Genomic DNA, 27,641 nt, shown 5'->3' with positions numbered 1-27,641 from the left:
CGCTCGGCCAGGGAATTAAATGAGGATGCTGGTGTGGGACCCTCTCCTCTCCTGCTGTCACCTGCTGCTCCCGTGTTCCACTGGGGCTGGAAAATGCGGGCTTTCTCCCCTTCCACTTCCTCTGAAGCCAAGACCTCCTTCACATAAAAAACCTAGGGTCAAGTCTCCCAGGTCCAGCTCTTGTTACAGGAGAGAGCTCAAGAAACGTAGAAAATCCTTTGTCTCCGTAGCGCTCGGACCTTACTGCTTTCTCTCCAGCGTCTGGAGAAGCGGCTGGCGTTTAGTGGGGCCTTCATAGATACTAAGTGGAGGGACGAATGGATCGTCCTGCCCCCGCATGGCATTAGGCTTGACGCAGACTGAAATGAAAGCTCTGTTTTACAGCCAAAGCTGAGAAAGCACTTCGTGCTTCTGCAGTTCCAAAGCCCCCATGCAGGGAGAGAGCACAGGGGTATAAAAATACATTTGAAAATATTTCCAAAACATCATTCTCATTACATGAAAATGGGTGACTCATAAATGAACAAATGAATGCATGAGTGAATGAACGAACAAACGTGCTCTGGGGGGTGGGAGAGAAATCACAGACTTGCCTGGACTCGCTCCAGCATGAGATGACCCAGGAGACGGGGGCCGTTCTGTATCCAGTGCTCTAGGGTGTAAGCTGTGCTCTGGAAGAAGAGGGGGCACGGGGGTCCACCTGGACCCCTGGACTCTGTTTTGAGACGTGGCTCACCCTGCTGGTACCAGATCCCCCTCTGGGAAGGGCTCCTCCCCCTGCAGCTACTACTCAAGATACAACAGAAATACACAGAGAAGATTCTGTATTCATTCCCAGAAGGCTTATGACTAGTCAGTTGGCACCATCAGTAAACCCTTTCAGAGGAGGACACTGAGGCTGACAGAGGCCCGGGGCCACGTGGCTCGCGCTTGGCCAAGTCGGGACCCACGCCCAGGACCCGGGCTCTGCACCATGTGATGAGGTTCTGCCCAGGGATCCGAAGCCGTTTCTGCCCAGCTGTGTGTCTAGGGGCTGCAGCGAGGCGTCGGGGGCGCTCCAGGGCACAGCTGTTGAGTTGGAAACACAATGCCGGACACTCACACCCTTTGTAAAACTTTCTAGCAGCCATGTTAAAAAAGTGAAAAGGAGCCGGTGAAATTCATCTTAATATAGTTTATTTAAGCCAGTGCGTCAAAAACATTATTTCAATATGTAATTAATATAAAAAATGAATGACATATTTTGTATTAATTTTTCTTTGCAATCCAGTGTGTCCTTTACACTCACTGCACGCCCATTTTGGACTGGCCACGTTTCATGTGTGCAGTAGCCACAGGTGGCCAGTGGCTACCGCACTGGACAGTGTGACCCCACAGGGTCAGACGGCAGCTGCCTCATCTACACCCTACAGTCCAGTGGTGGTGTCTGTTTAGGGAATAACAAAGGCTGGCAATGGATTGAAAATGCCATTGAAATCACCAAGGTCGACCCTGAGAAACCTCTGTCTGCTGCAGACGCAGGAACGGGGTCCTCAGCCCTTCTGTCTGTCTGATTGTGGCAGCTCACACGGGTATAGGAGGCACAGGAGAAAAACACAGTAACACGGGAAACGGAGAGAGAATTTCTGCAACTCAGAAGTAACCTCGTAAACAGTGAAGAGCCTGTTTTACCCTGAAAAGAATCTAAAATTGGAGTTAAACGCACACGCCAAGTATTCTCGCTCATTCTCTCAGCTTAACAATGACAAATAATAGAATTTGAGCCTCAAACTGGCCTATTCCATTTGCAAGACGGTGATACAAAGTCACAGGGTCTTTAAAGGAAATATTAGAGCAGAGGTTTTAGGGAAATTTGGGCAAATTAATGGACTTGTAATATTAGGGCAATGTTAGGGTGTTCCCTTGGTAAGCCAAGTCTCTACTTTGAGGAATAAGGAACTTGGCAACATGTGGGGCTCAGAATAGGACTTAGTTACGGAACAGACGACACTGAGCGCCTTCCGCAGCGTGAGGGGATTAGTCAGATAACATGTTGGGGCTTGGATCTGGACGTCACAGCGGTCTGAAGTGAAGCCCTCGGGGGTCTGAGGTCGGGAGCCCTGTCTCGCCTGTCTTCAGAGAAACGTGCCTCCGAGGTCCCTTCACCTCTGCCATCCCATAAGCAATAAGGCACATGCCCAAATTTGCCCCCGTCGCAAATAACCCATTTTTTGGTTACTTTTGTGTAAAATAGTTAAATGTTAAGGATTTTCTGGGTTGCTTGTTCTCAGCTCTGGCCACTGGAAAGAGCCCCAAGTGTCCACCGTTTGGGCGCTGTCTCCTGTTCTAGATGCTTGTCCAAAATTCTGTGCCGAGCAAACTCCTTCAGGAGCACTGCCCCCTCCTCCCGACCCCATCCGCGGGGTCCTAAGCCCCGTCCACAACGCGGAGTGAGTAAGTGTGTGTAAAGTTTGTCTCTGCTGCCCTACCTGCCTGCCGGCCCAGTGGTCCTACTGTGTAAGACCACAGTGGTGGGCTGTGAGCCCATCACAAAGGACAGGATGCAGCCCCTTCCCCTCAGGACCCTGCGATCTCAGTGGAGAAGCCGGAGTCACACAGTAAAGATACTGACCTACAGGAAACGGAGCATCGCGTCCTCTGGGGAGGCTGGCTGGCACCCCACGGTGGGCTGGGATGCCCTTCTGTGTGCCCCTGGGGCACCTCTACTAAGCCCGCCTGGCGCGCGGCACCCTCGGGGTCCATATCGCCGACCCGAGTTTCCCGTCTGCGTGTTAAGCTGAATAGCTAGTACTTGGCTCGGGGAAGATGTTTCAATAAATGTTTCTTGAACGTGTAGCTAAGTGAGCAACACGGACAGTAAGTGTGACTGGAACTTGGCAGCTGGGACGTCTAGAAAAGTGCACCGCCGGGAAGCTGGGGCCCCCGCTGAGCCCTGAAGCAAGGCCAATGGCTGCTCTCTCCCAGAAAGGGAGGCTTGGTGGGGGGACAGCCGTGTCGATGGAAAGGTAGGAGCCGGGCCAGTGCCGGGAAGGGGTCAGGCGGGTCCAGGCGAGCGAGCAGAGCTGTCCGGTGGGAACGCAGCGACGCATGGGTTTGAAGACGTGCGAGAGGCATGTCCGTGCTGCCGTCACCTCCAGGTCTGTGTCCGGGAAGTTCCACTTCTCGAGGGGACAACTTTCCCAGTGAGAGTGGAGGGAACGTGAACAGCAGGCACATTCCTCCTCCCTGTTTTATCGTTTAATTTCTATATCCTCCGCGCATATGTAAACACACAAGTGCACTTACACATTCTGATAAACCATTGCATTTATTGTGCAGTAGGAAGCGTTACCAGGACACCAGTTGTCAAGCAAAGCTGTATTTTGAAGGGTGGGAGGCGTGTAATCATCTTTAAATACTTTCTCTGGATGGTAATTACTCCACCCCCGCCCCGGTCCGAACCCACGTGACTCTCCTGAGTGGCTGTCTCGGGAGCGCACGACTCCACGGGTGCCGCCCCGTCCGTCACAGCCACAGCTGCAGGGCCTTCAGCAGAGCAGCTCCAGACCCCGGGACAGGCCCGGGCACGTGGCACCCGCATCCACCAGCCCCAAACTTGGGGAAGAGCGCAGTCAAGGTCTGGGTGTGAGACAGAGTTGGAGTCGGTTCCTCCAAAATGTGGAAGAAAGCAACCGTGATTCCTTTGGCCTCCGAATCACAATTATTGGTGATTTTTGTAAATGATCTTGTCTCTATTCAAAACATTCTTTGCAACTACAGTGTAACCTATTGCCGACTTAAAAAAATGCACAACGTGAGGGTTGTGAGTTAAGTCTTATTCGGGGCAAAATGAGGACTACAGCCCGGGAAACAGCATCTCGGAGAGCTTTGAGAAACTGCTCCTAAGAGGCAGGGGAAAGTCAGTACAGATGTGATTCTTTTGAAGGGGGTGGGGCGTACATAGAATCCAGCAATATTTTCTGCAGAAGGTTTCTGCTCGTCTCGTGACGGTTTCTGCTCGTCTCGTGACGGTTTCTGCTCGTCTCGTGAAGGTTTCTGCTCGTCTCGTGAAGGTTTCTGCCAGTCACGGGCAGCAGACGTCACCGTGGAGGATCTTAGTGTTTTTGTAGATAAGAGGAGTTATTTGTTCCCGGAGCAAGAGGGCGTCATTCCTGACCTCTGCCCTGAACTCCTTTCAGGGGGTGTCGAAGGTCAGCAGCTGCAGCGGCTCGTGATTTAATCCTCGTAGAGGTAGATGGCAAGGGCCAATTGGTAGCTGACGCCATTTAAGATTGGATATGAGTTTGTCCTGAAAACTCGTTTTTCAGGGGGAAAAAAAAGTCTTACCAACTTTGTCTGCAATATCACCAAGCTCGATTGCAGGAGAGAAGCAGAGTCCCGCCCTGGCGAGAGCAGGTGCCTAGCGCCGTGGTCCAACACCGCCGGAGGCCGCTCCCCCCGCTAGGGACCACCTGGGCCCCTGTCCCATTGCCTTGTCCCCCCTGCGCCCTCTGCCACCCCTGCTGTCGCCCGGTGGTGTGTCTGGAGCGTGGAAGCCTCCACAGCGCATTGGGAACCACCGTCTTCTGACCCCCAGGCCTTTCCTCTCCATGTAGCGACTCTTCCCACCAGTAGCAGCAAACGTCCCTGCCAAGGTTTGGTGCTCCCTGGAGGTGGCGTCCCCGCCCCTTCAGTGACAGGGGTGAGGTCAGGTCAGAACACCACCCCCTTAATCCTTTCTTCCCTCCCTGCCCTGCAAGCCAAAGCCAGGTCCTCCTGCAGCTCCCAGGCAGCAAGGCCCGCCTTAGACGTGCCCCTCGCCTTCTAATCTCAGAGCAGATTCCAGCAAAGCTATGGCAGCAGGGTTTTCCACGGGCCGCAGGTGACAAAACAGCAGAAATACAAATAAGGCTGGGCTCTCCAGAGGGCCGCCTGGGGCGCGTGGAGGGTCCCGACAACAGAGCCTTGAGCCTGGGGACCTGGGGACCTGTGACTTCATGCAGATAAGAGTGCAGGTGTCCAGGACGATAGCCATCACCACCACCCCCCACCTTCTGTCCCAAAGCGGGGGCTCTGTCCTCAGCCGCCTGGTGGGTATCCCTACGGACACAAGCTGCAAGTACCTCAAGGTGTTTTCCGGTCGAGCCCCCCTCCACAGGGCGCCCGTGCTGGTGACGGCCTCCTGCAGACACCCCTCCACCCTTTCTCTCTCCCCTGCACTCGTGGTCAGGGTCAAAGGCCTGCTGACTCCGCCTCCAAAGTCCACGTCCCCTCACTCTCCTCCTTCCTCGAGTAGAGCTGTGGCCTCCATCGCCTCCAGCCCGACACTGCCCACGGCGCCCCTCTTACCGTCCCCCAGCTGGACGGTGACCGTGTGGCTGCTCTCGTTGTGTTTGGTTTTCTGGAATCAGATCCCCTCTCGATACAGGGCCCCCGCAGTCTCCCTGGCACCCCGTCCTTCGCTCCTCACATGGTGTTAAACTGGTAACTGTTTGGTCAACGGAATTACCAAATATATCTGCATATTCCCTCGGTATCAGGAGGATGAGATTGGGGACAAGCTATAAACCTGTCCACCACTGAATCCTAAAATGTGAGCGTTTCCTTGGGGTCATCTGGCTTCACAGTTGTCAACCATGGTTACACATGAGAACCATCTGGGGAGCCTTAGCAAACAGCAACGGTATTTGGGGGTTATTTAAAAATTACTCAACCCCAGACGATCAGATTTCACTGGGTTGGGGCCCGGGGCCTGGTGTGTTTTTGTTGTGTTTTTTTAAACTTTCCCCAGGTGGTTCTATGCACAGCCAGGTTTGATGAAAGTCCCTAACCAGAGGCCATGGGGGCGAGTGTCCCGCGGCCCAGGTATGAGCTTTCAGGGCCCACGTATGGCGTGAACTTGCGTGTAGAGGTGGGGGCAGTGTGCCCGTTGTTCTGAACAGAGGATGTAATCTTGAAGGACTCCACAGCCTCCCCTTCAAGTCAAGCACTGCTGGTCCAGATCCACCTCCCACTCTTCACGGATGCGGCAGCCAGGGGAGCGCCTGGCGCCTGGGCTACAGGCGGGAAGAGGGGACGCCGCTGGCTCTGCAGGCAGGAAGAGGGGAGCGCCTGGCGCCTGGGCTGCAGGCGGGAAGAGGGGACGCCGCTGGCTCTGCCCTCACCTGGTGTCAGTCCAGACGCCCAACTCCAGGGTCCTTGGTTTTCTCCTGAAAATCGGGACAACGCCTGCTTTGCAGACATGTTTAAAGGATCTGGGAGAAGGCATGAGAAGTGCCGATATGGTACCAGCCAGACATGGGTTCGCTAATGGTAACCATTACTAGTCCTAGTAATACTAGTCTTACGACTTGCAATACTATTTCTAGTGATGCCGTTACTGTGAAATTAAATAACCTCCCTTCAGCTTCAGGCCAGACCCTCACACAAGGCTGGCCTTGCTCGGGGTCACAGGCCAGGGGGCCACATTCCCAGAGAAGCAGGGACCCCCCCCCAAAGGCCACACCACCAGCCGCGAGCCGGTGACCTTGGTGGGACGCTCGTCTCTGGCCCTGGTGAGGTCGGGCCAGTTCAGGGGAGGGAGGTGGCCACCTTGGGGCATGTCGGCCGGGGACCTGAGTTCACAGCCGCCTCCCGCCCCGTCCTTCTCTGCCCCTTTGCAGCCGCTACTGGCGCCGCTGGAATCGGTTCTGCAGGAGGAAGTGCCGCGCAGCCGTGAAGTCGAGCGTCTTCTACTGGCTTGTCATCTTCCTGGTTTTCCTCAACACGCTCACCATCGCCTCTGAGCACTACAACCAGCCCCACTGGCTCACGGAAGTCCAAGGTGAGCGGCCGCCCGGCCGGCCTGCGTTCCTCGGGCTGACTCGGCCCTGCCCCGGGGCGGGGAGGCGGGCCGCGCCGGACACACCGCGGCCTGGCAGCTCGTGAGCCGCTGAAACGCACCAGCTCACGCTACAAAGACGGGGCTCCCCTGGCCAGGCAACACCCCCCGCCTGCCCTGGCCGTCACCGTTGGGTCCAGGAGACACGGCCACGAGCTGTGGCTTGTTGGGCTACGTCAGATCTTTGGCTGCCGCCCCTCCGCCCCCAGTGGGTTTTCAGTACCTGGGGCCTCAGTATGGCCTCCAGGTGTGCTGGCCAAAACCTGTGAGGGGCGGAGAGCACAAAGCCAGGGAGAGGACGAGCGTGGCCTGAGCACAGGGAATGTCCTCCATGGCAGTGGGTCCCACCACCCCTCCCTGGGCCCCGGAAGGGATCTCCCTGGCCAGAGCCCCGGAACCGGCCCGGGGGTCAGGCGAACACGGCCTGGACCCGGGTGTCTCCCGGAACCCAGATGGGGCTCGTCTCCTGGTGACGAGGGCAGACAAGGACCCCGGCTCCGGCTCTTGGCTGGTCAGTCTAGGCAGAGGGCGCCCCCTCGAGCCTCACCTCTCGTCTCTGGAAAAGGGGCGTGGCAGCAGCCCTGCTGCCTGGCAGAGTCGCTGTGAGGGCAGAGGATGCGGGGGGTTTGCTGCGGTTGTAACTAGACCCCTCCCCCCCAAGTCCACGCAGCGAGCGGTGTGTGGCGGGATCGAGCTCTGGGGTTTCCCCGCAGGGATCCACCACGCTCACCTCCTCTCCCCCCCGTCCCCCGTGCGGGTCCCCGCAGACACGGCCAACAAGGCGCTGCTGGCCCTGTTCACGGCGGAGATGCTCCTCAAGATGTACAGCCTGGGGCTGCAGGCCTACTTCGTGTCCCTGTTCAACCGCTTCGACTGCTTCATCGTGTGCGGCGGCATCCTGGAGACCATCCTGGTGGAGACCAAGATCATGTCGCCCCTGGGCATCTCCGTGCTGAGATGCGTACGCCTCCTGCGGATATTCAAGATCACGAGGTGCGTGGCCCGTCGTCCCCCCGGGGGCCCAGGGGAGGGGAGCCGCTGTGTCCTGGAGGATCTGCCCTGGGCTCGCGTCGTCGCCAGATGGCGCCTCCGTTAGAGGGTCCTTCGGCTGCTCACACAGGCAGCGCAGGGGTGGCAGCCGCGGGGCCTCCAGGGGCATCGGGGACCCAGGCTCCTCTGTCCCTGCTTCACCAGCCCCGGGCCTGCCCTCCACCGAGGTCACAGGCGGCGTCCGGAGGCCGAGCCCTCACCTGTGGGCTCGAGGCAGGAGAAGGGGCTGCCGGCTCCTTTCCGGGCTCCCCCGGAATCTCACCTATAGCTCAGCTCTTGGGGCCGCCCGGCCCCTAGAGAGGGAACCTGCTCTTGTAGCCGGGCCTGTGCTGAGCGTGTGTGGCATGAAAAGCAGGCACGGGGCCTTGACACGCCCCCGCCACCCGCGGCCCCCGAACTCCCCCGGGACAGGCGGGGCGGGGACGGGCAGCCTCTCCAGGACAGCAAGTTTCCACCGTGTTGTGACCCATTCTGGGTGGTGAGACCAGCTTATTGGATCACGACCATCATTTTTATTGAGAGATAATCCACATACTATGTAATTCACTCTTTAAAGTGTCCAATTCAGGGGGTTTTTATGTATTTGCAGTCTCGCAGCCAACACCATAGTCCCGTTTCAGTGCGTTTCCATCCCCCAAAAGCAGACCCCACGCGCCCTCTTCCCTCCTCCACCCTCCCCTCCAGCGCTCGTCACCACCTTGCCTCCATCTCTGCAGACCTGCCCTCTCTGGACGGTTCATGTCCGTACGACCTGTGCTGCTGTGTGACCAGCCTCTTCCACCTGGCCTGATGGTTTCAGGTCTCCCCCATGTTGTCCAGAGATCGGCGCTTCATCCCTTTTCGTGGCTGAGCTGTATTCCACTCTGATTCCTTTTCGTGGCTGAGCTGTATTCCACTCTACAGATAGACATCACGTTTTGTTTATTCGCTCACCTGCTGGTGGGCGTCTGGTTTATTTCTGCCTTTTGGTTCCCGTGAATGATCCGCTAGGAAGCATCGTGTTCAGGTTTTCGTGTGGACGTGTTTTCCCGTCTCTTGGATACAAGGAGCAGAATTTCTAGGTCACGTGATAAGTCTGTAGTTAAGGTTTTCAGGAAGTGGCAAACTGTTTCCCAAAGAGACTGGACCATTTTACATTCCTACTGGCGATGTACATGGGTTCCAATTTCTCCTCATTCTCGTTTTTAATGGAAGAATGAAATAGGGTGGAAAACATCGGAGTGCCTCACGTGAACGTAAACACGTTTCACAGAAACCCCCGGGATCGTGCCTGGGTCGCAGTATAATATGTATTTCTCACCGTGGGCTGTGGTCTTCCTGGGAGGGGCACGTCAGGAGCACCTGAAGGGGAGGGGTTCCAACTGTGCCCCCAGAAGGACAAGCCTCCCACCCTGGAGTCTGATGCGGGGAGACTGGGTGTCAGTGAGATCCTGCTGGGAAGAGTGGGGTTGGTATCGCCCGTGCCAGGCCCTGGACTTAACCATCTCTGCACAGAGTCTCCGAACTTGTGGGGAGACGGGGGGTGCTGCAGGGCACCTGGGTGTGACTGTTCTCTTCCCAGTTCCCTCACCAGCCCCCGTGCCCCAAACACACCTGCTCCTGTGGGTTCGTTGAGGGTTAGGATGAGAAGAGGCATTTGAAGAGTTGAGTTCAGTGCCAGGCAGAGAAGATTCTTGGTAACCGAGTGCTCACTGTGACTCTGATTGTAACTGTTGTCATTATCAGGAGAAGGAAGAGGGAGGAAAGAGCTAATGGTGACACACACACACACACACACACACACACACACACACACACACTGTGACTGTATTTGGTCGTCTGCCATGTACACACTGTCCAGCTCTGAGAGGCAGGAAGTGGGCTGCATGGTGTGGGCTGAACCTGGGAGAAGCAGACAGTCCAGCTGGGGAGACGGAGTCCGCTCCTGGGAGGCAATGAAAGGAAAATCTAAGACAGAATGGAATGAGCTGGCACAGTAGGCAGGGGCGACATCTGCTTCGGGAAGCTGGGGACAGGAGAGCATCCCTGGGGAAGCCTCAAGGCCAGAAGACAGACTCAAAGTACAGGCAGGAGTTACATCCCCAAGTTGGATACTCCTGGGCGACACTTGCCTCGCCCCCGCCCCCGGAAAGAGCTCTTCCTCAATGTCTGAATATCTTGACACCCCAGAAAATCCTCGGTTCAAAATGAAAGTAGTAGAAACGTCACGACAGTCCTGGTGAATGTGCATCAGCTCTCGGTCTGTGCCGGACAGCCTGACCCCAGTGCTCGCCTGCGTCTGACCTGTAAATCTTCACCATCACCTATAAGAGAGGGTGCTGTTATCATTAGTCCCATTTTCCAGATGGGAAGACTGAGGGAGTTCAGTCGCTTGCCCAGGGGTGAAGCTGGGATCACCAGGCTCTGTGCCTCGACCATGACCATGGGCTGCAGGGCTGATGGCTAAACTCTCTTGTCTGTCTCCAGAGACAAGACGTAAAGGATTTTGACTGATTCTGCTTGCTTCTCCTGGGTCAGCCCAAGCTATTTTTAATTTGGAGTTTCAGGTGCCTCTTAAGTAATTCTCAAAAGTCCACATGCTTGGGGCTTTGTCTGTTTTTTCAATTCCTATAGAAAAGAATTTTGCTCCCAGATGTTCTCATGGCATCTTGAAGAGACTTCACATTCATTCTGTTTCTAATCAACAATTTATCTATTTCTAATCTGAAACTATTGCCAGGAAGCCATTTTTAAGTCTGTCTTTATCAGCGAGCTTCCTGAAGCCCCTCCACAAGAAGGATTAGTGGCATTTTCGGATCTCCATAAAATCCGTAAACAGAAGAATTTCATGGTCTAATTGGAAGTTACTTTGGCAAAGGCCATCATCTTCCTGTTTTCCAGTCTCCAAACTGTCTGGGGGCTTTTGGAAGACAGCAAAGAGTCCAGGTTTGGGGGAGTCCCAGGCCCCCTCCTGAACCTGGTCTCCAATACACTCCAGTGGCCAGAAAGTGCCTAAAATAGGGGCTGGGGGGTGGGCGCACTGGTCCCCTGAGACAGGTCAGCCTGGTCCTGCCATCAAACAAGTCTGTTTCTCCCTCCTCTTTTAAAATCTCTTGGAGGAAACTTTGCGCCATCCCGCTACTATTTTTAACAGCGTTTTCTGGACCAGTGACTGTGGTTCTCAGACCTAGATGACCTTCTCAGGAGAGCTCATTAAGGACCCATCACTCTAGAGAGTTCAGCCAGCAGCTCCTGGGGAGCGCCAAGCCAGTGGCCCAATGACCTCACTTTGAGAAACTCTGGCCTGATTTTCTGCCGCTGCCCTTTGTCCTCTTTCTTGTCTAAAAATAGGAAGCTTCATGTATAATTGGAAACTTGATTCTTCCCTCTCCACTCTCTCCTCTAGACAGTAGCCCTGACCCGGTGAAGACGGTGTTTCTGATGGCTCTGGACTGAGAAAACTCATAATGATAAAGACCTAATAGGAGTCCAGCAAAGTTTTAAAGTTGATTTTAATTGTATTAATTCCTACACACCTGACCACATGTGAGGCTCTTTATTTAGAGTGCTAGGATCCATGGATCCCCTCCTGTAGTTCCAGGCTGCCCTCCTCCCAGCCAGGGCCTGTGGTCTAAGGGCCGGGAACACCGATCTAGACCGTGGTTCTCAGCCATGACCTCATGACCCTTCAGTATGTCCAGAGCAGCTCGACAGTGTGTGGCAGGTCACTTGCTATTACTAAGAGCTAAAATACCAAAATTTGTGAATGGTTTCTTTTTTTTTTTTTGCGGTACGCGGGCCTCTCACTGCTGTGGCCTCTCCCGTTGCGGAGCACAGGCTCCGGACGCGCAGGCTCAGCAGCCACGGCTCACGGGCCCAGCCGCTCCGCGGCATGTGGGATCTTCCCGGACCGGGGCACGAACCCGCGTCCCCTGCATCGGCAGGCGGACTCTCAACCACTGCGCCACCAGGGAAGCCCCAAATGGTTTCTTTTTTACATAGCAAATACAAGTACATTCAGTATTGCTCTTGTAACACCCTCACTCTTGGTCACTTGCGTTCCTGAAGGCTTTAATGAACGAGCAAGAACCGGGTGGGTTTACAGCTGATCCGTGGCCCCTGCGGGAAGAGAAGCCGCTGGTTTATGATGACAGTGAGTTGCTAGCCTGCTTACATTTTTGTGGCACTTTGTCAAAATCTGAGCGTGCCTTAGGGAGTATACAGCGTGTAGGCATATCCACCATCCTGTGGGTCTCATTTTTATATAAAAAGACTGGGAACCCTGCACCAGGCTGTCCGCTGATCACTGAGTATTCACAGTGCTATGGGTGGGGAACTGCAGGGTGAGAAGGTCCGGGCACCTCTGGGAGAAGAACAGAGGGGCACGCACGCGGCCGAGACCTTTGTCGTCTTTGTGTAAATGACCGCAGGCCTTCCAGCTGCGTGACGGATGGGGCTCTTTCTCTTGCTTCGGGGCTCTCTGGGGCTCTAAATGTTGCCCGTTTCAACGTCTAGTTTGCTGTCTGTCAGCCCAGCCTGACCTTCACTCTATGAGGAGGAAGAGCTTCAGTTTGCTTAGATCTGGGTGTGGCCCCGAGGTACTAATTACGTCTCATTTTTTATACAGTTGGTCTTCACGTGCAGCACAGCCCCTCCAGCCCTTGCTGTTTTCCCTCTTAAACCCTAAATGCTTCTCTTTCTTCCACCGCTCTTCCCCCGCAGCTCCCTTCGCCGTCCCTGAGGTGTGAGCTCAGACTGACTCAGCACAGACAGACTCACTGGTGAATCGTGACCACACAGGGGCCCACAGCCCCGAGGTGCGAGCCTTTTGCAAATCCTCCAGACTCTGAGCTCTCCATGTAACTGCCTGTCTGGCCACGAGCATCAGACCCTCCCGGCCCCCTTCTTGGGGCCCCAGGGAGGCTCTGAGCTCCTCACGGGCCACTATCATAAAGGTAACTTTGGCGTCCGCCCAGTTGCTGGCCCGGGGCCTATGGAGAAGGCAGCTCAGACGCTAGAGCCCGCGGGCCGGCCGTCAGCGAGGAAGGTGCTTATTCTCGGGGGTTAAGGAGACAGGGGAGGACAACGTCTGGCTCCCTGTCTCACCCCGACACAACCACAGGGCCGACTGGGGACTCTGAGAGGCTCACAGGAGCCCCGCCTAAATCCCACGGTCGAGGCCAGGACACCCTGCCAGTCGTGATCAGCTCACATCCCCCAGGGGGGTTATGTCCCCAGTGTGACCGAGGCCTCTGACGCAAACAGGGAAGACAAGGCCTTTGAGTTTGTTGCCCAGGTGGGGTTTGGCTCGAGAGTGACGGACATAAACTGTGCACCCGGCCCGGGACAGAGGCAGGGTGGGGACCAGCCAGATCTCAGCTGGCAGGTTTGGCCCGGGGTGGGCAGGACACGCTGCTGGGAAGGATGATTCCGAGCCACGGGAGGGATGAAGAGAGACCGTGACCCCGAGGGTGATCCGGCAGGGGAGGCGAGTCTCTCGAGCGGCCTGTGCTTCGGGGGCTGAGACCCCCACTGCTGCAGGGTTCTTCTGTGCACGTGGACGCACGCGGGCATCATTCTGAAGAGGCGGGGCTTGGTTTTTCTCAGCTTCTCTGCAAGGTTCAAGACCTTGAGTCCTTTGTTCTGCTGGTGCCCACTTTTCTCCAGGCGCCTTCTTTTTTGGCGTGAGTGTGTGTATTTCAGTCTTAATCAATTAGGATGAAAGCCCCCTTCGACGGTGCATATGCCGTCCACCTTCCAGTCCACCACCCACCAACCTTCCTGGAGGGAGAGGGACCCTGGGACACGGGGCCACAGCGGTCACAGACATCAGGACCAGACTGACATCGAGAAGGACAGAGGTGCAGGGCCTTCCCATCGCCCTGCCCGGAGGCTGCCACCCGGCACCTACAAGCCTCTTTGGTATCAGTGTTGAGGAGAACACACCCTATTCCCTGCCATCTGCCATGGTGAGCCAGGCCCTAGATTCCAGCCGTCTCCTCTGAGCTCCGCAGTATCCCCACAGCGATCCCCGTGTCGGTCTTCCAGGGAGTGCACGTAGGGATGGAGGGCCTTCCGTCCAGCGGGCGGGGGGGGGTCCCTCGTGACGCCAGGCCACTGGCACCAGCTCTGCTCGGTATTGCTCCAGAGGCGCAGAGCACAGGTGGCAGGCCACACGCGGGGACCTCCACCCTGCCCTGCTGCACGGGAAGCAACAGGAGGCTGAATGCACGTGGCGCCCACAGCCACGACCTGGTCCAAGGGCGGCATCTCCTCAGCCCAGGTGTGTCCGTGAGCAGGTGAGTCAGGCACTTGGGCGCCGTCTGGCTCGTGAACCAAGGCTGGCAGGTGCCCTCAGACCTGCGGCCGCTTGTTCTGAGCCCCCGGGGGGGACGCTGTCCCCAGGAGAGACTCATGTTCACACTGCTCTCTGGAATCCTACCCAAGCGTCTAGAAGCCACAGCGACCCTACTTTCTATGCAGCAAACTGAGGCATCATAGATGTTTTTTCTTTTTTCCTTTTTTTGAATCAAGGCATACAGCTGATCCTTGAACAACAGGGGTTTGAACTGCGAGGGTTCACTTCCATGCAGATTTTTCCGCACTGCAGGTCTACACAGTCCGAGGTTGGTTGGATTCGAGGACACGGGCTGTCGAGGTATTCTCGAATTTTCAACCGCCGAGGGTCGGTGCCCTAACCCCTGTGTTGTTCAGGGTCCACTGTAGTTGACATATAACATGATGCTCGTTTCAGGCGAACAACATAATGTTTCCATATTTGTATGCATTAGGAAACGATCACCACAGTCAAGTTAACATCCATCACCACACACGATTTTTCTTTTCTTGTGATGAGAACACTTTAAGATCTATTCTCTTGGCCACTTTCCAGGGTAAAATATGGTGTTGCTGACTGTGGTCACCGTGCCGCGCCTCACGTCCCCAGGACTTATTTGTTTTATAACTGGAGGTTTGTAGCTTTTGACCCCTGCACCCAGTTCGCCCACCTCCCCCCCACCCCACGCCTCTGGGGACCAGTCTGTCCTCCTGACACATAATAGTGTGACGAGTGGTCTGGTAGCCACGGGATCAGAAGTGACGTTGCGGGGAGGGCGAGAGCCATTCCTCACCTTTGAGCAAAGTGGGTTTGACTCCGGTGAGTGTGAGACCCTCCCCCCAGCCCTGCTCCACACACACGGGGTCTGTGTCCCCTCGCCTTCCCTCCATTAAGTACAAAGGTGTCATGTTGAGGATTTGTTCCTTCATCCAGCAAAACACTCCCGGGGCACCTCCTCTGGCTGTGCTCCCAGCACAAGCCCTGCTCTCTGGACCGTCCCCCCGGAGGGGATGAGCATGTGAGATGCAGGCTGGGGGCAGGGTGGCTGCCAGGGGGCGCTGTGCAGGCCCTGGGGGACCGAAGGAGCGAGCCCTGCAGACCCCAGGGCCGGGCCGGCCAGCGGGGGGCATGCAGGCGGGACAGTGGGGGCGGGTAGCAGGGGAGGTGCCGTCCACAGGGTCTGCGGGGCCTCGGGCGGGGCCTTGGAGAGCATCCTGCTGCCCGGCCGAGGAGGGGTTGGGGGTCACAGGGCGCCAGGAGTTGTCCCGTTGTCGGGGATTCTGAGAGTAGGAACGTGGCCAGGGGTGTCCGCCGCGTTTCTCACCGTTACTGTGCCCTTGCCCTCTGTGATTACGGAGTAATCCATGGAGAGATATCTGGGCCTGTGAACACCCTGCTGTCCAGAGACCTTCCACCCGTGACGGTCTGTACCTGAATCACTGACTCGTTCTGTCATTCGTTCGTTCATTCATTCATTCCTGCTGTCCGTTTGACACCGTCTGTAAAGCAAACCCCTCTCTCCTTTCTTTAACGTCAGTGGATTCGATCTTTTTCCGTGTATTATAACTCACTACTGTCACTGAGAGCACCGGCGGCAGTGCGTTCACGGCTCCTCGCCTGGGCAGGAGGGGGGGGTGCGGGGAGCAGCTGCAGGGCGCGGGGGCAGGACGGGGGAGACGCCCGCCTGGGTGGCAGGTGCCGGAGGGGCTGTAGCCCGGCTCCGAGGATGGGGTTGCGGCTGTGGGTGTGAGGCCACCTGGAGGGCGACCCCAAGGGTGTGGGCTCAAGCCAGAGACGGCGGCTGTGCTTCCCCGCGACGGCGTGATGGCGGGGCGGGCCACGGGGCTCGGTCAGGCCAGCGGCTCGTGCTGGGAGCCCCCCATCGACTGAGACGGCCGCGCACCCCTCGGGACATGCGAGCAGGAGAAAAGCCTTCCGACCCGAGGCCCGGCCCCTGTAGGCGGCTCAGTAGGCCTCCTCCGCCCAGCGTCCCCAGAGGGTCTCCACCACCCCCATGACGGGCGACACAGCCGTGCTCCGTCCAGGCCCTCAGTCCAGGCCCGCGGGCCGCACCCCACCCCGGGCAGACCCCCTCCCGCACGGTGACTTTCTCCCTCGGGGCTGGGGCCTCCTTGGCCGGCGCCCCTGGGCCCGTGGCCGGCAGACAGCCTGAACCTCAGCGCTGGGCTGGTCTAGTTCCCTCACATCCACGGGCCTCAGGAAAACTAAGGAACCAACTTCTATGGCCATGAAGAGTTTCCCAGAATATTCTGTGCACTTTAGGGGCTGTGTGACCTTAACCCCCAGGCAGACACCGTCCACCCCCCCAGTACAGCGGGACGTTCCCGTTACAGATACGCGCCGGAGTTTCGGTTCCTAAATACCGGCTTGCCGACGGGGGCTGGGTGCTCGCACAGCAGTGATTCGTGGTTCCGAGCGAGGCCTGGGAATCGGCATTTAGAAAATGGTTTCCCACCCCCCAGCCCCGGCCTGTCATCTCCAGACAGGTTTGGGAGCTTTCAGTGTAAGAGGGGAGGGCGTCCTAGCCCCCAGAGGTTCTCTAACTCCTTGCTTAAACAGAACGATTAGTACAATCTCTAGCCGACCGGGGCCAGGCAGCCCGTCACACACGCCAGGTTGCACAGAATCTATTTGAGGACAGAGAGGCAGGGGATGAAAGGAGAACCTCTGGCCTCTGCCGTCAAGAGCTCAAGCCTGTTTGGGTGAGACAAGGCTGTCACAAATGTGGAACAGGTAAGAGCCTTTCTAGAGCAGATACAAATCGATGTAGATTAACATTCCGCGAACAGAGGGCGTGTGGCTGGCAGGCAGGGTAGAGGCGGAGCAGGGCTGAGTCTGGAGCACGAGAGACTCCAGGTTGGGGAGGCGCTCATGTTTACACCCAAACTGTTGGCCCATCTGCTTCTGTCACTTATGGAGCCGTTCCCCGGAGAGAGGTGCCCGGGTTGGGGTGCAGTGCCAAGCTGCAGCGGGGCGTGGTTTGCAAGGCATTGTCTCGAGCAGCAGAAACGATTCCCTGTCTGCCTTGGTGAAAAGCCGGGAACATCTAAGTGGAGGAGATCAAGGTCGTGACCTGGAAGGCAGCTGGGTCGGTTAGCGCTGCAGGGAAGCGAGACGCACTTGGCCAGCTGGGCGCGTGTCCCTTTTGCTGCAGTGCGTTCCTCACCCTGAACAGACCCTGTCCCGGGTACCCAAGCCCCTTCCAGGGCCATTCGTGTCCCCCACTTCCCCAAGAGAGGGCTTTTCCCCACCCGTCCCCACAGTGAAGGGCATCCGCACTCACAGCGGAGAGAGGCAGGGCCCCTCCAGCCGCAGGCTGTCGCTGTGGACTGGGTGTGTTTGCTGCAATCCAGGATCTCCCAAGCTGGCCTGCGTATCGGAATCCTCTGCGACCCTTGTTCAAAGCAGATTTCTGGGCCCCAAACGACAGCTATTGAATCAGGATCTCCAGAAGACAGACTTTTGAAACAAACCAACTCTTTGGACTGGGTGAATTTGGGAAGCCTCAGTAAACCACACACCCCCTCTTACCCACGGGTGACCCAGGCCACCCTCACCCGTGGGTGACCCCATTCATGGCTGGGCTGAGGCCCGCATTCTGGAAAAAAAAATTTTGTTATGTGTTTTTTTGTCTAAAGATCAGTAGTGATAACAATAATTACTAACCTTTATCACCTGTGTGCCGGGCACAATACTGGGGTCTTTTTTTTAAATGAAGAGCTGGAATTACATTTTTTCTAGTTTTACTGAGAAATAATTGACGTACATCAGTGTCTGCATTTAAGGTGTACAGCATGATGGTGTGTCTTGTATACACTGTGGAACGATGGTGACAGTAGATTCAGTTAACATGTGTCATCTCGTAGAGACAGTGTGAAAAAAGAAAAAATTATCCTTGTGATGAGAACGCTTCGCGTTTACTGTCCTAACAACTGTCACACAGCACACAGCAGTGGTGGCTGCAGTCGTGCTGTGTGCTACCTTCCCCGTATTTATCTATAACTGGAAGTTTGTACCTTTGACGCCCTCCCTTCTGTTCCCCCCACCATCCCCCGCCTCTAGTAACCACAGATCTGATCTCCTTTTCTGTGAGTTTGGTGGGGGGTTTTGTTTGTTTGTGTCTGTTTTTGGACTTTTTTAGATTCCTCATATCAGGGAGGTCACGTGGTGTGTGTCTTTCTCTGTCTGACTTATTTCACTCAGCCTAATGCCCTCCAAGTCCTTCCACGCTGTTGCAAATGGCAAGGTTTGCTTCTTCTTTATGGCTGGATAATATCCCATTGCAGATAGCACACACCACATTTTTCTTTCTCCGTTTCTCCTTTCATGGACACTTAGGTTGTCTCCGTGTCTTGGTCATTATGAGTAATGCTATAGTGAACATATCCTTTGGATATGTTCCCAGAAGTGGAATTGCTGGAGGGTATGGTAGCTCTATTTTAATTATCTTGAGGAAACTTCATTCCGTTTTCCACAGCGGCTGCACCAACTTACATTCCCACCAGCAACGCACAAGGGTTCCCTTTTCTCCACATTCTCACCAACACTTGTTATCTCTTGTCTTTCTGATGATGGGCATTCTAACAGGTGTGAGGTGATATCTCTTGGTTTTGATTAGCATTTCCCTAATGATTCACGATGTTGAGCATCTTTTCACGTGTCTGTTGGCCGTTTGTATGTCTTCTTTGGAGAAATGTCTACTCGGGTGTGGTTTTTTTAAGTATTTATTTTTATTTGGTTGCGCTGGGTCTTAGATACGGCATGCGAACTCTTAGTTGTGGCATCCATGTGGGACCTAGTTCCCTGACCAGGGCTCGAACCCGGGCCCCCTGCATTGGGAGCGTGGAGTCTTAACCACCGCACCAGCAGGGAAGTCCCTGTCTGTTTTTTTAATAGGATTATTTGGCGTGTTGTTTGTTTGTTTCGCTATTGAGTTGCATGAATTAGTTATATATTTTGGATTTTAATCTCTTATCAGATATATGGTTTGCAAGTGTTTTCTTCCCATTTTTTAGGTCGTCTTTTCACTTTGTTGATGGTTTCCTTGCTGTGCAGAAGCTTTTTAGCTTGATGGAGTCCCACTTGTTTATTTTTTATTTGGTTGCCGTTGGGGGGAGTGGCTTTTTAAAAACTGTTATCGCATGTAATCCTCCCAATAACATAATGAAGCGTGTGCTACCGCTGCCCCTATTTTTTCAGACTGTGGGGCGCAGAAAGAAGGGAGGTTAAGCAACTCGCCCAAAGACACGTGCAGAGCTCGGTCGGAACCAGACTCCCGACCCGGGGCCCCTGAATTAACTCACTCACGCTCTAACTGTGAGCTGGCCAGCCAGGTCCCACCACCACGCTGCCCCAAGGACAGGGCCTGGAGGAGGGCGTTGCAGCCGGTCCCAGAGCCCCTGGTGGGGGGGGCAGGGGGGCAAGGGGTGATGGAGCCTCACCCCGCCCCCCGTCCCCAGGTACTGGAACTCCCTGAGCAACCTGGTGGCGTCCCTGCTGAACTCTGTGCGCTCCATCGCCTCCCTGCTTCTGCTGCTGTTTCTTTTCATCATCATCTTCTCCCTCCTGGGCATGCAGCTCTTTGGGGGGAAGTTCAACTTTGATGAGATGCAGACCCGGAGGAGCACGTTCGATAACTTCCCCCAGTCCCTCCTCACCGTGTTTCAGGTATGGACTCCTCTCTGCCGGGACTGTGCTCTGGGGGGAGGGCCAGGGGCCCGGGGCGGGGGAGGAAGGAGCTTCCCGCCCACTCCCACGGGGCAGCCAGAGCAGGTCGGCCACAGGAGCCCAGGACAGTCTGTAGCTCTCCTACCCCGACCCCCAGGAAACTGCTCTGTTGGATGGACCACTGGGGGGAAAAAAAGATCCAATTAAGCGGCTTAAAAACTGTTTCTTAGCCGTGGAAACCTTTATGCAAATACATTCTACATGGAAGCCCAAAATATCAACAAAGGAAAGTGGACAGCCCTTGCTGGGGAGGGGAGGGGGACAGGACTGTCTCCTACCCTTCACGCTTGCCCCCAGGAAGATACGACTACCATCGAATTTGAGACTTCACGGATACGTGGGCTTAGGGCCAAGCTAAAGTAGCACTTAAGTTTAAAAGCAGATCGATTTACGGATTAAACTGGGGAATATGTGGATGTTGCCGGAATCTTAAGGATGGTACCCAGCGTCCTCACGTTTGGAGAGAAGCGGGGGACTGTGGCCCCTTAGTGAACGCTCCCCTTGACGACCTAACCCGAGGGTCAGCCACCGAGCACTGTCCCTGGGGTAGGAGGTGTTCTGCCAAGGAAGCTCTCTTAGTCAGTCAGATGATTTGTGCCGGTGGCCACGCACTCCGTCTAAGGAGAGGGCTGGACTTGCGGGGGTCACAGTTCAGAGCCCTGGGAGGAGAACGGGGGGCAGGAGGCGGGGGAGGAAGAGACAGATGTGAGACGTTTGTGTCTCGCAGGGGGCTGGGCAGGGGAGTTTCGGGTTTGCTGCTGGTCTAACGCTGTGTCCCTTATTGGTGGGACTGTGTCATTCAGATCCTGACCGGGGAGGACTGGAATTCGGTGATGTATGATGGGATCATGGCTTATGGCGGCCCCTCTTTTCCAGGGATGTTAGTCTGTATTTACTTCATCATCCTCTTCATCTGTGGAAATTGTATCCTTTGCTCCTGCCTCCCCCACCCCGCCCCCGCTGCCCCAGCTCTCAGCCTACAGCTCGATGCCAATAGGTGTGCCCCGCAGGTCCTAACTTTGGGGGAAGCCAGGGCCCTCCCCCCAGGGGCAGCAGGGAAGGGCAGGCTTGGGAGAATATGTCCAGCCCAGACCACCTCAGCGGTGCAGGTGTCTGGGTGGGAGCCCGGAGCCTGGGGCCGGGGGGGACGCGAGTCGTCCCCCAGCCTCCAGTTCCAGGAGCGCACCCTCGCCGTGGTCCAGGCGAGCAGCCCCCCGCCCGGCGTTGTGCTTGCAGCCACTCACCCGATGTGTGCGCTGGCTGCCCAGCCCAGATCCCCTGCCCGGGGAGGACAGAGTCTCCGCCCCGGAAGTGACGTTCACCTGTCGCCCTGCTCTCGGGCCAGGGTCCCTCGCGCTGAAGCCACTCTGCGGGATGTTAGCCGCAGGCAGAGTGGACGGGCCACGGGCAGGATCCCGGGTCCCAGGCTGCCGGCACCCCTTTCCCGTCCTGTCCCTGCGGGTGTGTGCACAGGGGCTCGGAAAGTAAATCACAGAAGATCTGGACACACAGGCCAGCGGGCGGCCTCGGGCACACCCAGGGCTGCACCTAGAGTCCTGGGAACGGGGTGGAAATAGCAGTGCCTCCGACCTAACAGGCTGGGTGAGGCTGAACAGGACGGTGCACGCCCAGCCCCTGTCCTTGCGGGGCCGCGGCCCTCGCTCCCCGTGTGAGCCGGAGCCTCCTGGGGCCTGGGGTGGAAGGTGGACCTGAGCAGCGTTAACCTCTCGTCTGGACGGGCTCTGATCCGGTTCTCTGACCCACAGTGCCTGCGTCCGAGTCTGGGGTTGGGGGAGAAGAAAGGGCAAACTCCGCTCCAGTTAGGAGCTCGGTGGACCCTCCCAGGGCCTCTGTCTGAACAGGGTCACAGCGGGAGGGGCAGGGCGAGCGGGCACCTCCTGGCAGCGGTAATGGCCACTCTGCACCCTGTCCCGCTGCAGCGCCGCTTACGGTGTCAGTCACGGGTGGTCATCTCGAAACCGGCAGTTAAAGAGCGAGGCCCGGCTGCCGGCCACCCCGCCCCCGGCCCCAGCCTGCCAGCGGGCCTGCTCTCGACCCCTCAGAAAACCCCGGGAAGCTAGTGGGGTGATGGGGCTCAGAGCCCCTCCCCGAATGGAGCTCTGCCCCCGCGTGTCCTGCCCCCTCCCGCCCCCCCTGCCCATCCACAACCCCAAGTCCAAGGGTCATTTTCTTTAAGAATGGGCACAAACAGATATCCTACTGAATGTGTTCTTGGCCATTGCCGTGGACAACCTGGCTGACGCCGAGAGCCTCACCTCTGCCCAGAAGGAGGAGGAAGAAGAGAAGGAGAGGAAGAAGCTGGCCAGGTAACCGCCAGCTTCCGCGGCCCAGCCTGGGGTGCCGCTCCCCCCTGCCTGGCCGTCCCTCCTGGAAGGGGGCTGGTTGGGGCTCTCTGTGTGCGTTGAGCTCTCCCCTAATTCCTGGGCATTGCTCTAAGCGGGGACCACCGTGAATTACATCTCTGGGAAGGTGTTGCCCCACCCGTCCAGGAAGGTGGCGGGTTCTCTATTGAGAAGGGAGGTCATGAGAGGTGGTAGGAGTAGAGGGGAGGGCGGGGGGCGGCAGCCGCTCATGGGAGAGGTCCAGCTCCGGCTGAAGAGCCATGAGAAGACAAGCCAGGGCCCCACTCTGTCTTCGTCCTTGTCTATGTGGACTGTCACGGGCCACACCTCTGCTGAGTACTGAGCAGGGTTCTCCAGGAACCTTCCTCTGGGTTAGACGGGGACTGAGCCTCTGAGAAGCTGGACTCTTCAACTGAATGCTGGACAGAGCCAGGTGGGGACAGAGTCGGGATGGGACAGAGCTGGGCAGGGACAGAGCTGGGATGGGACAGAGCCAGGATGGGACAGAGCTGGGCGGGGACAGAGTTGGGCAAGGCCCAGCGCCCCTGTGATTGAGCCGCATGGCATGGGCCCCAACAGACCACAGGGCAGCTCCCTATCAATCTGGTCACATCCCTTTCTTTTCCCTCCTGCTGACCGGCCAGGACTGCCAGCCCAGAGAAGAGACAAGAGGTGGTGGAGAAGCCGGCCGTGGAGGAGACCAAGGAGGAGAAAATCGAGCTGAAATCCATCACTGCGGATGGAGAGTCCCCCCCTGCCACCAAGGTGAGGGGCTGAGGCCCGGGGAGGAGGACACGGTCCTCCTGGGCCAGACACCAGGGGAAGCGGGGGAAGAAGGGGCTGGGGAGGGTGGACAGCAGAGCTGGGCGCAGAGAGAAGGCAGGCCAGCCTTCTGCTGGTGTCCTGAGGGATGTGTGCAAAGGAAAAAGGATGTGTTTCTGAGTCGACGGCTCAGCCTAGACTAGGGGGCGATTTCAGGGCTACCCAAAGCCTCGAAAGCCGTGGACCTTGTCTCACTGGACCCTCCTTCTCTCCTTGGATGCCTAGATCAACATGGACGACCTCCAGCCCAACGAGAATGAGGACAAGAGTTCCTACCCCAACCTGGAAACCACAGGTACCAGCCCACAGCCTGGCCTGGGGGCGGGGGGATCTGGGGTGGACACCCAACTGTAAAGCCACGTGCTGGCCCCAGCTCCCCCGGCGCGGCTGCAGCGCTGCCGATTACCCTCTGCAGGTCGGGGTGCTTCGCTCCTTGTTTCCTCGTAATGACAACAGAAGACTGAGTGCATCGTGTGGGAGCGATGCCTTTGGGCCTTTTGGAAGCTGGATTGCGTATACATTTAAGGTTTATTATAGCCTATGTTGTAAAATCATTATTAAGTTACATAACTTATTAGGATAACATATGTCACGGCATCTTGCTCCCTTAATAATAAACCCCAAATCTGTCCTGTCCTCACCCGGAAGGTGGTGCTGAGCACAGCGTGGCCACTGCCGCTCGCTGCTCTGCAGGACGTGTTCGGAGCTCCGCCGTCTGGTCCGTAAACTGGCAGCAGGCCCCCTGGAGAGGGTTTCAGGACAGGAGCCCATCAGCCCCCCTCAGGAGCCACTTCCCTGCGTCAGGAAACCACACCCTGTGTGAGCCCTGACCTGCCCTCCTTCTACAGAGAATTGCAGATGTTATCACGAGCTTCAAGCTCAAAGTCACGACACACCGTCAAGGCACCGTGGGTCTCGCTGGCACCCCTCCCCGCACAGGTTGGGCTGTATCGGGTCACAGCCCTGTTGGGAGCCTGAAAACCTTCTGCGTTCGCGACCGCGTCCAGCCTCCTTTTCCCTTTCCCTCCACAGTCTGTCTGCTGGGAAGGAGGATTTGGCTTCCTGGGGCTCGGACAGAAAGGAGGGCAGAAGGGTGTCCGTGTGCGCCGGGCACCAAACCTTTTGAAGCCTTCAAGCCCTTCTGGGCGGAAACTATTATAGAATTTCAAAGACAGACCAGAAATATCCAGCGAATGCAGCGGGCGGGTCTTGCCTTGATCCTAAAGGAGCAAATAAACTTTTCGACGACATTTTTGAGGCAATGGGGGGAAATTGAATACAGACGGGGAGCCAACTGATTTGGGGTAGGTTTTGTTAATCGCGGGACCCCCTGTGGGAGGCGCCTGTTTCTAGTCCCCGCAAAGCAGCCGCGCTGCCCAGCGGTGGCCTGTCAGGCCTCCCCTCCTGGTTCAATCCCCAAAGCTCGCCGGTGGGTTGGAGCCTCCCAGCTTCGTACACAGTACATTGTAGAAACATCGCCTCACCCAGGAAGGAAAGCTTGTGCCAAGACAGTGCCTTTATCTAACTGATTCATTTACTTGAGTGAACATACAGATGTGCTTGAGAGTCACTAAGGGCTGAAAATTAATAAGTACACACGAAAAGGAAATGTGATGACACCAGGGAATGTGCGGCTCAGTCTAGACGCTGTGGGAGAGGCCTGGGCCCTGCAGGGGCTCCAGGAGAGAGCAGTGCGGGGAGGTGGGGCGGCGGGGGGGTCGCGGAGCAGGTGGTCCCCACTGGGTCTGCAGTCGGGGAGTTGGGGTGGCGGGGGGTCGCGGAGCAGGTGGTCTCCACTGGGTCTGCAGTCGGGGAGTTGGGGCGGCGGGGGGTCGCGGAGCAGGTGGTCCCCACTGGGTCTGCAGTCGGGGAGTTGGGGCGGCGGGGGCGGGTCGCGGAGCAGGTGGTCCCCACTGGGTCTGCAGTCGGGGAGTTGGAGAGGAAAGAAGTTACTTCGGGAACATCCTGTTTTCATGGCCACAGAGCTGGCCAAAACCAGGGGGACGTCCATGCATTGATTTAATAGCTGCTTATAAAGCACCTACTGTGTGCCGGGCCCTGGACCATGGGGGACAGAGAAGGCCACTGCTCTCGGGGGCCCCCATTGTAGTGGAAGGCAGACAAGGAGCAAGAAAGCAAACCAACCAGAAAGGAAACATCAGGAAGATCATAAAACCAAGGGCCCTATTAGAGGTACCAGGTGGGCGGGACTGCCCTGGCTGCGTGGTCACTAGGGCCCCTTTGAGAATTGACCTCTGGGCTGAACCCTGGGTCAGAGGAACCAGGTGTGTGGAGATGACTGCGGGAAGAGCTTTCTAGGTGGAGGGACCGGCAAGCGCAGTCGCACCTGTGTGCAGTGGGGCCCCAGCAGGCAGAGGGCCGGGGGCGGGGCCGGGGGCGGGGCCGCAGCAGGTGGGACGGCCCCCAAGGCCGCGCAGAGGGATGGGTCCCAGCTGATGCGGGGGGAGCACAGGAGGTTCTCAGCCCACGTCTGCCTTACCTTGCAGAAGACTTGCTCTGGCTGTGGTGTAAAAGCAGTGGGACGGGGCAGTGGGGACACTCATGCAGCAGTCCAGGCAGGATGGTGGCAGCAGGGCAGGGGACCAGCTGGACACGTAGAGGGGGCGGCCCTTGGGGGTGTTTGGAGGCAGGGCCGGCTGGACAGAGAAGCTGGAGAGGCGGGAGGGCGAAGGGTGGCTCTGAGGGCCGAGCTGAGCCAGTTAAGAGAAGGTAACGGCACGGGGAGTGCGTCCCAGCCTTGCTCTGCAGGTTGGCCTTTTAGGGCGGCCGGACTCTGGGGCTACATGGAGGCCTGGATGCTCCTTGACGGCAAAGCCATGGCTTTGCGTCCAGTGCGCTGTGGGCCCGAGGTGTCAGAAACAGTATTTTGACTTGAACCGGCCATGAGCAGAATCACAGCGGTGAGCGTGGGGCCCCGGGCGGCCGGGCCCGAGGGTGGGCATTAGCTCTGCCTGCCGCGTTTCTCCTGCTGAGTTCTGGAAGCGCCGTCTGAGAAGCGGCCGGGCCTCGCTGTCCCCGCTTCTGTGGGCGCTGTGAGAGCTGCGATGAGAAAACAGCACCAAGGCGTTCCATGGGCATCGGGCGTCTGGGCGGTTGGCTGCCCACCCCAGAAGGAGCTCTACCTGACTTCCCCTAATCCGTCACCTCTCTCCTCATGCGTCGTACGTGCAAAGCATCACGTGCTGGCAACCTTCTGCCCCTTTACAAGTTTGGTTTGTGCTTCCGCAGTAGTTTCCTCTTAAACGTTGCTCGCAGGACAAAAGAGTACACACGATTCTCCCCGAGGACCTTAGAGGCACACAAACCTGGCGAACGTGTTTTTCTATAAACACAGATGATTAAATAAGCGCTCAATTACCTGTTCTCAGACATTCCTGAATAAGAAAGTGTTGGGTCATTTAGAGCAACACTGGAAAGAGGGCAGAGCCAGGCGGGACCTGAGATCCTCCAGGTAAATCCCACGTACAGATGCCGTGGTGTAAGCCCACTCTGGCTTCGCTGATTTTGCTTTCATAGGAGACCTTGCCAAGGTTAGTTAGGAAGCTTCAAGCCCCTCCTGGACACCATCTTCCACTGTGTGCCACTCTTCTGCTGAAAGTGTCCATTGCCTGCCGGTCAGCTCTGATTACTTGCGGGAGGGCATCTGATCTGTGCCTGTGACCTGCTGGTCCTCCAGAGAGGCCTTGGGCCCTTGGTTGCCTCCCGCTTGATAAAGAACCGCTGTCTGTGCCGAGCTCTTCTGCTCCGCCCCACCTGGCTTCGTGGTAACCGGGAGGGAGCACAGACCTGTGGCTGGTCCACGAGGTCCGCCGCCCAGAGCCGTCTCTCCCCCGGGCCTTCTGCACAGCCCCCCCCTCATAAAGCCGGTGTTGTTAAATCATCCCCAGGAAATGGGGCTCCCCGTGCCGGGGCTCTCTCTGCAGGGCTTTCAGCGCACGAGGAGACGGAGCCAGGCACATTGAAAGTCACGCACCCGGGGCGTTTTTGTCCCAAGTGCCAGGTGGGCGTGGGAGGCCGGAGGTGCTGCTGGGATTCACAGGAAGGTCCTTCCTGGGCGCAGGGACTCAGGAAGGCCAGGTGAAGGTGCTGTCTGAGCCGGGGGTGCCCACAGCTCTGCGGAGGGGCTGACGGGCAGGTCATGCAGGGAGAGAGCTGAGCCACCTTCGTGGAGCCCCCGGACACAGGCTTCAACAACAGAACTTCGTCCTCTCACGGTTCTGGAGCCTGGAAGCCAGACAGCGAGATGCCAGCAGGGCCGAGCTCCCTCCAGCGGCTCTGGGGAGAGTCCCCACTCTGCCGGCCAATGCAGTCCCTTCGAGCTCCTCAGCTGTTGCAGCCTCAGCCCCATCTCTGCCTCCGTCCTCCTCCCCTGTGTCTCCTTACAAGGGTAGCAGTCCCCGGAACGAGGGCCCACCCTCGTCCACTGTGACAGCATCATAGCTAATGACATCTGCAAAGGTGC

General features: G+C 57.2%; 1 protein-coding gene across 21 annotated transcripts in view; it reads left to right on the top strand.

Moving 5' to 3' along the window:
• CACNA1C (calcium voltage-gated channel subunit alpha1 C) overlaps nucleotides 1-27,641 on the top strand; it is a 469,600-nt gene that overhangs the window by 361,762 nt on the left and 80,197 nt on the right. For 18 of the 21 annotated variants that reach the window (XM_067755986.1, XM_067755977.1, XM_067755985.1 and 15 more), the window contains exons 12-18: nucleotides 6,642-6,802; nucleotides 7,627-7,852; nucleotides 19,706-19,913; nucleotides 20,777-20,897; nucleotides 22,186-22,300; nucleotides 22,981-23,101; nucleotides 23,384-23,453. In XM_067755986.1, coding sequence (XP_067612087.1) covers nucleotides 6,642-6,802; nucleotides 7,627-7,852; nucleotides 19,706-19,913; nucleotides 20,777-20,897; nucleotides 22,186-22,300; nucleotides 22,981-23,101; nucleotides 23,384-23,453 — 1,022 coding nt within the window. Of the gene's footprint in view, nucleotides 1-6,641; nucleotides 6,803-7,626; nucleotides 7,853-19,705; nucleotides 19,914-20,776; nucleotides 20,898-22,185; nucleotides 22,301-22,980; nucleotides 23,102-23,383; nucleotides 23,460-27,641 lie in introns of all 21 variants that reach the window. The other 3 variants (XM_067755993.1, XM_067755992.1, XM_067755994.1) reach the window with 1 other exon arrangement.

Source organism: Pseudorca crassidens, chromosome 11 (assembly GCF_039906515.1).
Source record: "Pseudorca crassidens isolate mPseCra1 chromosome 11, mPseCra1.hap1, whole genome shotgun sequence".
Classification (NCBI taxonomy): domain Eukaryota; kingdom Metazoa; phylum Chordata; class Mammalia; order Artiodactyla; family Delphinidae; genus Pseudorca; species Pseudorca crassidens.
The sequence above is the reverse complement of the archived record's forward strand: the minus strand, read 5'-3'. Positions and strand labels throughout refer to the sequence as shown.